Here is a 14,088-nt window from a genome sequence, read left to right as displayed (position 1 = left end):
ATTTTGAAAAACTTGATTTATTTCAGTAATTGCAGTCAAAAGGTGTAACTTGTACATTATATGTATTCATTGCACACAGACTGATGCATTCAAATGTTTATTTCATTTAATTTTGATGATTAGAAGTGGCAATAAATGAAAATCCAAAATTCCGTGTGTCACAAAATTAGAATATTGTGTAAGGGTTACATTTTGAAGACACCTGGTGCCACAAACTAATCAGCTGATTAACTCAAAACACCTGCAAAGGGCTTTAAATGGTCTCTCAGTCCAGTTCTGAAGCCTACACAAACATGGGGAAGACTTCAGATTTGACAGCTGTCCAAAAGGCGACCATCGACACATTGCACAAGGAGGGCAAGACACAAAAGGTTATTGCTGAAGAGGCTGGCTGTTCTCAGAGCCCTGTGTCCAAACACATTAATGGAGAGGCAAAGGGAAGGAAAAACTGTGGTAAGAAAAAGTGTACAAGCAATAGGGATCACCGCGCCCTGGTCAAGACTGTGAAAAAAACCCCATTCAAAAATGTGGGGGAGATTCACAAGGAGTGGACAGCTGCTGGAGTCAGTGCTTCAAGAGCCACCACCAAGAGACGCTTGAAAGACATGGGTTTCAACTGCCGCATACCTCGTGTCATCCCACTGTTGACCAAGAAACAGCGCAAAAAGCGTCTCACCTGGGCTAAAGAAAAAAAGAGCTGGACGGCTGCTGAGTGGTCCAAAGTCATGTTTTCTGACAAAAGCAAACTTTGCATTTCCTTTGGAAATGGAGGTCCCAGAGTCTGGAGGAGGACAGGAGAGGCACAGGATCCACGTTGCCTGAAGTCTAGTGTAAAGTTTCCACCATCAGTGATGGTTTGGGGTGCCATGTCATCTGCTGGTGTCGGTCCACTCTGTTTCCTGAGATCCAGGGTCAACGCAGCAGTCTACCAGCAGGTTTTAGAGCACTTCATGCTTCCTGCTGCTGACCTGCTCTATGGAGATGGAGATTTCAAGTTCCAACAGGACTTGGCCCCTGCACACAGCGCAAAATCTACCCGTGCCTGGTTTACGGACCATGGTATTTCTGTTCTAAATTGGCCAGCCAACTCCCCTGACCTTGGCCCCATAGAAAATCTGTGGGCTATTGTGAAAAGGAAGATGCAGAATGCCAGACCCAAAAACGCAGAAGAGTTGAAGGCCACTATCAGAGCAACCTGGGCTCTCATAACACCTGAGCAGTGCCAGAAACTCATCGACTCCATGCCACGCCGCATTAATGCAGTAATTGAGGCGAAAGGAGCTCCAACCAAGTATTGAGTATTGTACATGCTCATATTTTTCATTTTCATACTTTTCAGTTGGCCAACATTTCTAAAAATCCCTTTTCTGTATTTGCCTTAAGTAATATTGTAATTTTGTGACACACGGAATTTTGGATTTTCATTTGTTGCCACTTCAAATCATCACAATTAAATGAAATAAACATTTGAATGCATCAGTCTGTGTGCAATGAATACATATAATGTACAAGTTACACATTTTGACTGCAATTACTGAAATAAATCAAGTTTTTCAAAATATTCTAATTTACTGGCTTTTACCTGTATGTATAAGAGAGCTTTTAGAGCAGCTATTGTAAAAAAAATTACCATTACCTTAATATTTGTGGCCTAAAATGCATCCTTTCACGGCTTATCATTCTGATGAATTGTTGATGAATGTACAATATTTGGTGCACAAGCACATCAATGAAATCCCCCGATATTTTTTTGTGTTTTTTTTGTTCGTGTGTGAGAGTCTGAAGAGGAAATCCTAAACCAACTTACCCCTCAACAGCTGTACTTCACTGCTGCTTTTAAGACGTATCTGCGAAGGTGGTATTCCCCTCACCGTTGGCACGCTTTGACGTCTGCATGTAGTTGACGTTATCATGCAATCTTGTCGCTCTAGGTTTCCTGCTGATCTCCTGTTCACCAGCTCTTCGGGGGAGCTGTGGAGGATGGTGCGTATCGGCGGACAGCCGCTGGGATTCGGTGAGGACAACGCCCTTTAACCACTTATTGGGGGACTGAGAGCGTTTTGTCGGGTACACAGATGCTGATGATGTTGATAGACATGAAGGGGTATAAAGTGAGTTGGAGAGAGAGGGAGAGGGTCAGACTGACATCCACTGATATCAACAAAGGGATGTCTGAGTGGAAATTGTAATGTAGAAACTTGGGATGTTATAAAATCAATCTTCATATATTCAAAACGGTCCATGTGAGGGCTTCTCACGGTCATGCCACTGGATTCTCAGTTGCAGTGCTGTTATCGTCTCCTAACGCAGAACGAGCACAGTAACCACTGCTTTGAGGAAGTCACTATGTGATCAAGATTGGATCACAGTCCGTCTAAAACACTAACACGTGGCATGCGCCTCAATAAAATTGATTTGACTCCAAGCAAAACCAAATTTAAACATCTACATTTGTTTCTCTTTTGCTTCCGACCAAGACGTCTACAATGCTACTTTTGCTCATTATGTGGTCTTGCACAAGAACTTGATGAGTTTACAATGGTGGAAGACTTGACTTGTGGGTCCCCCTTGCTCCCTCTCTGCTGTGCTTCAGCTCCGCCGGCAAGCATCAGTTAGCTGTATTTCTGTTTTGTCAAGATAATGTGGAGTAAACATCTGGAAAAGTCGAGAAACACTTAAATCAGTGGAGGGAACAAATACAGCTGGTTAGTCTCATAAGAGGGGGGGGGGGGGGGTAGATCTTTAATACTCTATTTTCTAAAATGGAGCAGAGGAGTTGTCGTGGGATCCTGCAAGTCAAGATTCATAACAGTTCTGTTGCAGTGCAGCACCGTGGCGGCTTCAGCTGGTCTTGCACCTCCGTGCGACGTTCACACAATCAGCCTGCTGACAAATTTCTTTCCCCGCAGCTTTATCTCTATCTGAGTTGTGATCCTTGTGATTGCTTTCAACCTCAGCAGTGACCTGACCATCTTCAGAAATCCTCTCATTTTAGATCGTTAACTCACTGCATGTGCAAACCTGACGACATCTTTACACTCAGCAATTAAATATGTTGAATGTTTCTCATAAAACCATGGAGGGGAAGGTTTAAGGTCCAGGCCTTTGTATTTATGCAAATATTCAGCCTCGCTTAGACGTCATGTTAAACATTCTGCCTGCAGGGGTCAGAGGTCAAACATTACTCTCTTGAGTGTCTTTAGTCACTTCTGCTCTGATGTCTGCAGCAGCTCCGAGTGTTTCATCAGTACTGATGTTTGGCGTTGAGCCCTAAAGTGTTGCACAGCTGTTGCAAGAGATGACGGGATGAAAATCCAAAGTTGCAGGACTCTCGTCCTGGCCGGGGGGACGGCGGAACGGGGGACCACGAGAGCTCGATCACACCTTCTAGTGAAACTGAAACTAACATTGCCTCATGAAATACTGCTAAACATGTGAGAAGTAATGTTGTCATTTTGTGGTTGCCTCTCTCATAATAAAAGCGTCTTGTCTTCTCCAGACGAATGCGGCATAGTCGCGCAGATATCGCAGCCTCTCGCCGACGGCGACATCTCCGCCTACTACATCAGCACCTTCAGCTTCGACCATGCTCTGGTGAGTCCTGCAGCCTGGGCGTCGCGAGTGACCGAGGAGGTTCAGCTCAGATGTTCAGAAACATGCAAAAGTCACATTAAGTAGCTGTCCTTTTGAGGTGTCGTCGTACTGATTGCAGTATCAGTGTTATTAGTGGAAGCATTTCTGGCCCGCTATTTTAATTAAGCAAAAAAGGCCAAAGTGTTAGTCTGGAGATTAAACAACTGAAGTTTTTTGCTCTTTTTTTCCTAGTTTATTTTTTGCATTCCTGCAAAATGTATCATTTTATAGCACATTTCATACACAAAGTGCTTTACGAAAGCAGTAAGATGAGAAAATAGACAAGAAAGCAATGAAAACACATAAAAACAATACAGAGACTTGGGGAGATGAGTAAAAACAGGCCTGAGATTGTTTCACGCTAGAGATCCGAGCTTTTCTTAAGAAAACTGGCTTGACTGCAGTTTTGAATCGTTAAGGTCGAGCGACGAACCCTCAGGACGTTCACAGCACCCGTCCGAATCACAGGGCTGTCCGGTGTATGCGGTGTATGGAACTCTCATTTCCTGATCTCATTATTGCTCATTTTATTTGCTAATCAACCACAACTCTCTTCTTCGGTAGGCCAACATTATGGGAACCTTCTGCCATTTGTGTTATCTTGAAAGTTTTATCTCGGTTACTTTTTTTTTTTTTCCCCCTAAATAACTTGAAGCTTATCGTGAAACCTGACTGGCAAAGTGACGCACCGTCTGGCGGGCATTTGTAATTAAACACACGACAAATATTCGTTGCACAAGTTTGAATGGTTTTCTCTCAGGAATCTGCGGGCCAGTAGCGCGTCCAATCCAGAGGTGTCAAAAGTATTCACACATTCATTACTCGGGTAGAAGTATAGATACTAGAGTTTAAAAATACTCCTGTAGAAGTTGAAGTATCAACTCAAGTTTTTTATTCAAGTAAAAGTATAAAAGTACTGGTTTCAAAACTACTTAAAGTATAAAAGTAAAAGTAATGTAAGGGGGAAAAAAGCCATTAAGGACAAAAGCCATTGAAAATGAATGCATCTTAGTATAATGTAAATATATTAAAGAACCATATATGTGTACTATTGAGCATTAACATGTGTTTCAGAGAGCAGGAGATATGATGACTAGTTGCCTATAAGTATTGTAATGGTGCAAAAAGTCAAACTTCAGAGGCATGTTATCATTTATCCTAACCTTTATTGGAATGTACATCCAAGTTTAGTTGCAGGAATCTGAGGGAACGGATGTAAGAACAAAACTGGACAAGAACATCTGAAACAACCACAACCAAATTCACTCTATCCGGATGGAGCAATTTAACTGGATAGTTTTTTTTAAAGGCTGAAATGAAATAGAGTAACGCGGCTGTTTTTAAAATGTAAGGAGTAAAAAGTACAGATAATTGCGTGAAAATGTAAGGAGTAAAAGTAAAAAGTCGTCTGAAAAATAATTACTCCAGTGAGGTATAGATAACCAAAATTTCTACTTAAGTAAGGTAACGAAGTATTTGTACTTCGTTACTTGACACCTCTGGTCCAATCACACATTTTTATTCGTAGAGGTGGGAGAGGGATGCTCTTTGAAGAATTGTTAGTAGCTGTTTGTTTCTAAATCATGTCAGCTCCCCAAAAACCCTGTGAAGTTCTTCTTTGGTGGGTTTTAGGGGCTTGTAGTCAGGAAGTGGCGGCGAAGTGAAGCAGCACAACTGAGCCCACAGTGGGAGCCGTTTGTGATGTGATGGACAGATTAGGTGGCGTTGCAGAAAGACGGCGACACCTTGGGGCGTGCCCAGCGATCTACTCGGAGCCCTAATATACTTTCCCAACACAGACGCAGCTCCATGGTAACCGCTGCAGCTGCTGCGTCAATCAAAGGACGTGTTGTTGCTCGCTGATGTGCCCAGAATGTGAATAATGATGGGATGTCTGATGAACTTCAACCTGTCTCAGCTTTCTGAGGAGAAGGTGACGGAGAGCGACTCTGGTTTTCCAGAACGATTTTAAAAGAAAAAAAAAAAACCTGCACTCAAGAGTCGGTTGCCATGGTAACAGGCTCTCTTGTATACGTTACCCGAGTTTCTGAAACGGGTGAGAGTGAACCTTCTGTCTGTGGTTTAAGCCACTTCACCATCTGAAACGGATAGCGAAGCACACGGTTTCCAGGTTTGCACGCGTCGCCCAGGTTTTCTACCCGCTGACATTTGAAATGCTGCTTCAACACGATTCCATCTGAAGCGCGACGCTAACTGATCTGCAGCAGGTTCAGCTCAAGCTGCCACGGCGATCCAGTGAGATTTAAACATAACAGAACTGTCTTACCCACTTATCTGGGTTCACAGTACAACCGCCCCCGATAGGGATCAGGTCAAGAAGTAAACGTTGTGCAACATTCTTCCCTGAAGAACTATCAGGATATAATTTCATGTTTGTCGTCACAACAACAAAGACAACAAGCTGTGTGTTGAGCTCGTACACTTCTGACCTTAAGACACGCATCATTACACACACACACACACACCACAACCGCTGAGCAATTTAATGATCCTTAATATTTGAAATTGAGCAGCTTAATCAGTATATCCACCACTCACTTTTACTTCTCTTTTTTTTTTTTGTCTGATGTGGCTCTTTGAGTAATCCTTGTGCTTTTAATATCCCGCCCTCTGGATGATTCAAGTACGTAAATCCCCCTTTTTTTTTGCCTCTTCACGGTTACGTTGGTGATGCGCTGAACACAGGTTCTTGCATCGTATTACATAAATCTTGTGACGTTCTCAGCTGTCGTCTTGCAGAAGGAAAAAAACAGCAAATTCCACTGGTTTGACGCTGAAGAAATTTAGAAGTGACGATGCGGTAGATTTCATAATTAGCACCACGGTGACTAGTTGATAGATGTAATCGGAGAGGGTGATGAAACGTGTAATAAATGTTATGTCATTTCACTTCTAGCTTCTTCTTCTACAGCGGTAAATCTGTACCTATCTCATTGTAGCGTGAGATGTGTTATACATTTGAGCATCATGCGCAGCTTTTACAGCACGCTGTGTCACCTTAACTCCTTAACCTTAACTGTGCGAATGACACAGCAAATATTTTTTTAAGGAGAGAGAGTGAGAAATGAGGTGATTTTGTAAAACCCGTGGTAAGAGGAATGGTGGAGCTCATTCCACTCAGACGAACACGTCCACGTCACTGCAAGCCTGTGACAGGACGTGAAGGGAGGTTGCCTTTGGCACACATAGCTGAATTCATCAGAATATTTTCTCTTTAAAAGAGAAACTACTGTGTCAGGGGAATTCCAGCAAGCACCTTCAGAGACTTATTTTAGTCCTTTTTGTTTGGGCCTGAACACAGTTGGGATGATTGTCCTTCTGTATCTCAAAGTCAAATAAAGACCTGTTCGGGACATGTCCGTCACAAGAATACCCAGGGTTCCACACGCCATTCGCCTTTTTTAATAAAGAAAACGGCTAGTTCTAGGTTTAAACTCAAAATATTAAAAAGATAGACTTGCTTTGGTCCTTTCAGAGTTTGTAGATTCCCACAAAAGAGCAGCGACGCACGGAAGCCTTCATCTGCATTTCCTTCTTTGACCATCATCGCTCGACCTGTTCTTCCATTTCCCTGCATCATCTGATCTTTAACCCACCTTTCAACTGGTTGTCTAATTTTAACTGCTTGCATCTTTCCTGTTACTGCTGACTCTCGATGTCCTATAGTTGTTTCTACCTGCAGGAAACAATGTTTCTCGTAGAGGGAGGGGCTCGCTGCATGGTAGTAGAGAGAGGATGTTAGGAGGTAATCGGTCAAATTACAGATAAAAGATGAGTAACTGGTTCCTTCTTAATCAAAATCGGGGAAATTTTCAAAAGAAAATGCAAATTATGTTCTTGACAAAGGCGCCTACTCAGCGTGTTAGCAACTGCTGCTATCATGTTTACCATACGCACATGCATTTATATTTTAATAATAATCTAGTCTTGTGCTAAAGTTATAGCTCCCTCTTGTCTTTTAACAAAGATTTATGCAAAAGAAGGAAAAAAAATCTTGTGGGCAATACTAAGTACCATCCATCAACCTCTCACCGGCGTATCCGGGGGTTGAGTCACCGACAGGGAGGGGGCGGATTCCCGCCGAGCCTTTTCGCAAAATAAAAATGCAGTTCTGATATTAGTCACGATTCCATTACCCCCAGATTTGCAAAGTAGTGCCTGCTAATTAGTGGAAAAAAAGATATCAAATATTGCAAAAACTGTTTGTTTGACTCGCTTTTACAGCTGACCTCTACTGGTCAGGCGGGGAACTGCAACCATTCTTAGTTCCGCGTGAGACTCGACCCCGAAGGTGGAGGGTTGGCGCTTGGTCGCACCGCAGAATTTGCTGGGACGCCCACTCCTTGACAGATCAGCAGCTTCATTGCTTCCCTCTTGTAAATAATCCTTCTCACTCTTGAACGTTAGAGTCCAAATTAGTTGGAAATGGTTTTACAAACCTTTACAAGGTTGCCATACAGCGGCAACTGCTTCTCTAAGACATTGACTTATGTTTTCCTTCTTGGCATTGTCTGATCCGTTCATCAAGGGCCGATGATTAGCAACATCTGGCTGCAACTTACACACTTTGTCCGAGGGAAGCAATCAAAGGGGGTACTTGGTATTGCCCTTTTTTTCCCTTTTTTCTTCTCCCCCACTTTTTCTTTTTGCCTTTTTGAAAAGGTCATATACTGGTCACCTTAAGTTGAATTTCCCGATGCTAAGAACCATTAAAATTGTAATATTTTCATCATATTTTTTGCAAAAGACTTGTATTAAAAGAAGGGATATTCCCTTTTTCACGCGACTGCAGCCCGAGTGGATCTAACAGAGGTGGTTTTTCATTTCCAGGTCCCTGAGGAGGACATAGTGAGTGTGACAGACATGCTGCAGCAGCGCAGGAAAGAGCCGAGCACCAGCTGATCCACGAGGCAGCTGGGACGCTGGATGATGGGGGCTCGGCGAGCCTCTCCTTCCTCCAGCTCCACGGCGGCTCTGACGGCGGGCAGGAAGGGAGGTTGACTCTGTGCCTAGCTTAGCGCTGCATCACCAGCGGTATCAACCACCAAGAAACGTTGCCATGAACACCAGAATTGCTTTTCTGTGGCGTGCACCCGCTCGGCCCGCTCGGCCTCCTGTCTCACCTCTTACGACCCAGGATGCACCGAGTCCCAGGAGCCCACAGGTGCACGCGTGCACGTCACGGTGCTCAGTTCCTTCTAGATGCACACACACACACACACACACACACACACACACACACACATAAATGGCGCTCATCTATTCAAATAAACAAGCAGCAGGTCAGGCACGAATGTGAACGATAGGAGTTGAAATCCGTTTGCTTATTATGGGAAGCTGAATTAATAACTTTTTATTCTCACATACTTGTTACCAGTAGTTTAAAAACACAGTTAGTCTACCTTTTTTGTTAATATTATAAAACATGGCCATAAAAAGTGAAGGTAGTGTGGAAGTAAACCATGTTGCAGCCCTTCATTCTACTAAAGTCAAGTCGAGGGAACCTGAATGTTTTCAGAGGGGAAGAAGAGAGCAGCTCTGTTTATAAGTCTTATATTTCTGGAGGAAGGAAGCTAAAAACAAGTTTTCTGTATTAAACTTCCCATAAAATTGTACTTGCAGTATTGTTCATGGCCAATACGTCCTGTGATTCACATCACACATTTGCTTGTGTCTGACTAAGCTGGGACAAGAAATGCCATTTCATGGTCTTAATAATATTTTAGTCATTTCGCAGGAAGCTGTTCTTCGAAAAATGCGATTGACTCAGCTCCACAGACATATTTGTAAAGCTCCATTATGGGCATTCACGTGGCCATTCGAGTGGGGGGGTCAACTCCCAACCTTTTTCTCCCATTTTCTTTTTTTTTAATTATTTTTTAAATACCTAGGCAAAGAGGTATTTGATGAGAACATTTTAGTACAAATTTTGTGTCATTTAACCGTCACACCATATGGGACCCTGACCCCACATGTCAGGGTTGGGAAGTGAAAGTATGTACTTCAAAATCCAACACAATTGTGAGATAATGAATCCTACAATACTGGTAGAATTTTTTCTTTCTGTCTTTATATTTATATATATATATATATATATATATATATATATATATATATATAAATAAATAAATAAGAGGTCAGCATTTTTTTTCTTTAATAATCAGCATTACCCAAGGTCAATAACACTATGTCTTAGCTACTTTTTATTTGCACAATAAATGTTTGATTTAACAAATATCACGTAGAATATTTTCTTTGGTACATTTTATACAATTTGAAGTGTTCTGTAAACGTTTGTATTCTTTGTGCTGCTTCATTCAATAGAAAATAAAGAAGGATGAGAGAGAAAATGGCTGTGCTTGTTTTCCTTGACGGGACCCAGGTGTTGCTTGGTGGCTCACGACTGCAAGCGGCTGCCTCGCGGCAGGAACAGTGTCATCACCCACTCATGATTCAGGATTCCAGTCATCTGTGGATTTTCATAGTAAGGAACAGATGTGATTGAGGGGGGTGACGGTGACTTAAAAATAACTTTTGCACTTCAATCGCCCGAGCTTTAAAAGGAAGTCCTTGAGCCACGATGTCAAGAATGTCACTCCTATATATTCAAGTTTGAGAAAGACGTTATGAAAGGAGGGGAAAAAACTGGAAAAATATCCTAAATGAAAGGCAGTTACGGGTGTTCCTGAAGTTATGCTGCAAAAGCAACATAGTGATGTGCATGTTCTCCCCGTGCTCGGTGGGTTTTCTCTATAACAAATACAGTACAAAATGATTGAGGGCTGGTGAGCTGTCCAGAGTGCACCCGTGCACTTTTCTTAGAGAGTTGACCTCCGTGACCTTGAACAGGCCGGTGGATGAATGATGACTCTGTTCTGGGTCGTCTGCTCAGCTGAACTTTGAGTCAGAGCGATCTTATATTCAATCGTCTTTTCTCCAGCGACGAACATGAATGTTGGTACAAATGATTAGGCATAGGAGGCACTGTTAAGATAAATATAACATAACCACAAATGTGCAAGTCTAATACCAACAAAAACAAGAGATTTCTAACGAGACATTAGAAAAAGATGACTTTGATTAATGTTCTAAAAAAACCTGATGAAAGGTACTAAAGAATAACAGTAGAACTTTGCTCTTCTATCTGAAAAGGATCTCATTCTTTTACCAGGCTCATACGGCTGAGTGATTATCTGGGACCCCTCTGGAGCTCAGTTTGGCTGTGAGAAACGTATTCAACCGGAGAACATTGTTGAATGGCAACATCCCAGAGAGGCAAAAACGAGAGAAGCGTAACAGTCATCGTTTCTAGATTAGGTGGAACTTTATGGGGGGGGGAATCAGGGATCCAGCAGCAATGAAAGAATAGTTACGGTGATCTAGATGAAAATAGGAATACCAAAAAAATATTGTAGCACGGCCAGTGCCACGGGGCCCGACCGACAGGAGAGGACACGGAGTTTTGTGCAGAACCCTTTTTATTTAGCCAGATCACCCAGATCACCGCCACACACGTGCAGAAGCACCTTCTCCCACAGCATCCACCAGCAGCTCCTCCCACCCCTCGCTGCTGTCCAGCTCTGCCTTATAAGGCAGGCAGGGTGGAGAGCGGCAGCCACTCAGGCGGATGGGACACAGGTGCGTGTGTCCCATCCTCTCCACCCTGCCACAAATATAAATCATTTAATTTGACTGTCAAGTGTCATGATGTTCAATTCAATTTTATTTATATAGCGTCTAATACAACAAAAGTTGTCTCTAGACGCTTTCCAGAGACCCATACCCAGAACATGACCCCCGAGCAGTTATTACATAAACAATGGCAAGGAAAGGAAAAACCTTAAGCCAAACAGTGGCAAGGAAAAACTCCCCTTTAGGAGGGAAGAAACCTTGAGCAGGACCTGGATCATAAGGGGGGACCCTCCTGCTGAGGGCCAGACTGGTGGGTCGGGGACGTCAACAGCACAGCAGGCAGGTGGAAGCAGCAATAGGATGACCAGGGGTGGGGACTGCAGGCCAGCACGCAGCTCCCGAAGCTCCGGCCCAATCAGCAAGTCCCAGGTTGGGGTGCAGGGTCGGGGAAAGGAGTCTTGACGGACAAATCTCTCCCCCGCCTGCCCGGGCCGTTACCCTGCCCCTCTCACTACCACGCTGCAGGATCCGGTGTTTTGCATTCAGAGATGCTCTTCGCCACCGGCAGAGGATGCTGCACCATGAACAAAAGAGAAAAAATAGAAGAGAAGGGGGGGCCAGCACAAGAAACTACAGGAGCTACTCTAACACAGTGGTCCCCAACCCCCGGGCCGCGGCCCGGTACCGGGCCGTGGGTCATTTGGTACCGGGCCGCACAGAGAGAAAGAATAAATAAATAAAAAAAAAATAAATAAAAAAAAAAAAATTATTAAAAAATAATTTCTGTAGAATCCCCGACTGATGATGAATGCAATGACCTGCAAACACACCGTAAGAGCTATAAAGGAATAAAATAAAATAGTTAGTCTTTCTACATTCATATAAGTTTAACTTAAATACAGACCGACGCAGCTGCTCGCTCGGTCGGCAATAAAGCTACCACAATACATGAGCGACCAAACTCAAGCTGGACATAAATACGGTATTAAATTTGCACAAATCCTCATCAGCAGGTGCTTTTTGTGTCAGTTAGGCTCCACTTTAGCATTCCCGACACTAGTTTAGTCTTTCAGACACACTTTCTCTGCCGTTAAACTTTTACCATTAAAGTCCGAAGCGCCGGATGTTTACGAGGTCTCGGTGAGACGCCTTCAAAATAAAAGCACTAAATATCGGTCTACTTATATTTTATGTAACAATAAAATAAAAGCCTGGCTTTAAATAACGTTAATGATAAAACAAACATAAAAACACATTTATAGAAACACTGATATTATAGGTAATTTACAATTTCCATTATTTCATTTTATGTCTTCAAAAATGATGTTTTATTATTATTATTATTATTATTATTATTATTATTTGTATTATTATTATTTGTATTATTTGTATTATTATTATTACTACTACTATAGCGAAAATACCACAGTTTTTAATACCGGTCATTTTATTTCGTTTTTATCAGCTACACCTTTAAATTGGGCCGTGAAAATATTGTCAGACATTAAACCGGTCCGCGGTACAGAAAAGGTTGGGGACCACTGCTCTAACACACTAGAGATTACACTACCTAGAGATTTACCAACACCTGCTAGAGGTTTACTAAACACTAACTATAGGCTTTACTAAACAGAACGGTTTTAAGTTTAGTTTTAAAGGTGGAGGTGGTGTCAACCTCCTTAACCCAGATTGGAAGTTGGTTCCATAGTGATGGTGCCTGATAGCAGAACGCCCGCCCTCCAAATCTACATTTGGATACTCTAGGAACTACGAGTAAACCTGCACTCTGAGAACGGAGAGCTCTGACAGGAACATAAGGCCCTATCAGGTCTTGCAAATAATGCGGAGCTAAGCTGTTTTGGGCTTTATACGCAAGTAATAAAATGTTAAATTGGATTCTGAATTTTACGGGTAACCAATGGAGCGACGCTAACACTGGAGAGACGTGGTCTCTCCTTCTGATTCCTGCATTTTGGACCGGCTGGAGCCTATTCAGCAAATTACTTTGACATCCTGCTAATAACACATTACAGTAATCTAGTCTAGATGTTGCATCAGCAGTCAGATGGTCACCCCCCCCCCCCCCTGTCCAGCGTTGTAAAGTGTGATGGCTCCGTGTACAGAGGAGTCTCCGTTACATAACAGTGTGGGTTTGCATTCCTTTATGTGTAGGCCTAAATTTTGTGACTTGTTCCTCCCAGTCACCGTTTCACCTACACTGGTTTCTGTCGTGCTTAATAAAACTAATGATAGGAGACGCAATGGATCATAATTAACGTTTCTCGGTTCAGATTGGAAGGCAAAAAAAGTATTAAAGAACGCTGACGGGAGGAAAGATTTCATGGCCAGGATGTGAGACATTTGACAAAGTAGCAATCAGGCATATATATCTAATTTCCTTCCTTTCTTTTTTGATTATGTAAACTATATACATGCAGATAGGAGTTTTGCTGCTAACAGCAAAACCAAAAGCCTTTTTAGAGCTCTCAGAATTATTTAATATCCGTCTGAATATCCAAGGAGCAGACGGACTTGAGGATGCTGTATTTGTCTAATCTATTGTCTTTCCAAAAATGTGTCACTAGTTGATGTGTTTGCAGACGTCAGATGCCCTGTTGTTTTCAGAGATTTTGAGTTGGGAGCAGCATCGCACATCCAAATAAATGCTTGTTTTGGAGGAAATGCTTCATATTTATCCCCGTCTCTGCAGGGCAGAGACAATACTCCTTGTCCCATATGGACCTTTTAAAAAAAAAAAAATGTCAACAGCCTACGCTCACTACTTTGTTAGATACACCAGGT

At 42.6% G+C, this 14,088-nt stretch overlaps 1 protein-coding gene across 1 annotated transcript in view; it reads left to right on the top strand.

The window, feature by feature from the left end:
- castor1 (cytosolic arginine sensor for mTORC1 subunit 1) overlaps positions 1–9,995 on the top strand; it is a 34,082-nt gene extending 24,087 nt beyond the window's left edge. Inside the window, exons 7-9 of the mRNA XM_061730534.1 lie at positions 1,932–2,014; positions 3,500–3,594; positions 8,485–9,995. Coding sequence (XP_061586518.1) covers positions 1,932–2,014; positions 3,500–3,594; positions 8,485–8,556 — 250 coding nt within the window. The 3' untranslated portion in view covers positions 8,557–9,995. The remainder of the gene's footprint in view (positions 1–1,931; positions 2,015–3,499; positions 3,595–8,484) is intronic.
- The last annotated feature ends 4,093 nt before the right edge of the window (positions 9,996–14,088 follow it).

The sequence above is a fragment of the Cololabis saira genome, chromosome 9, assembly GCF_033807715.1.
Source record: "Cololabis saira isolate AMF1-May2022 chromosome 9, fColSai1.1, whole genome shotgun sequence".
Classification (NCBI taxonomy): Eukaryota; Metazoa; Chordata; class Actinopteri; order Beloniformes; family Belonidae; genus Cololabis; species Cololabis saira.
This window is presented reverse-complemented; position numbering and strand designations above follow the sequence as displayed.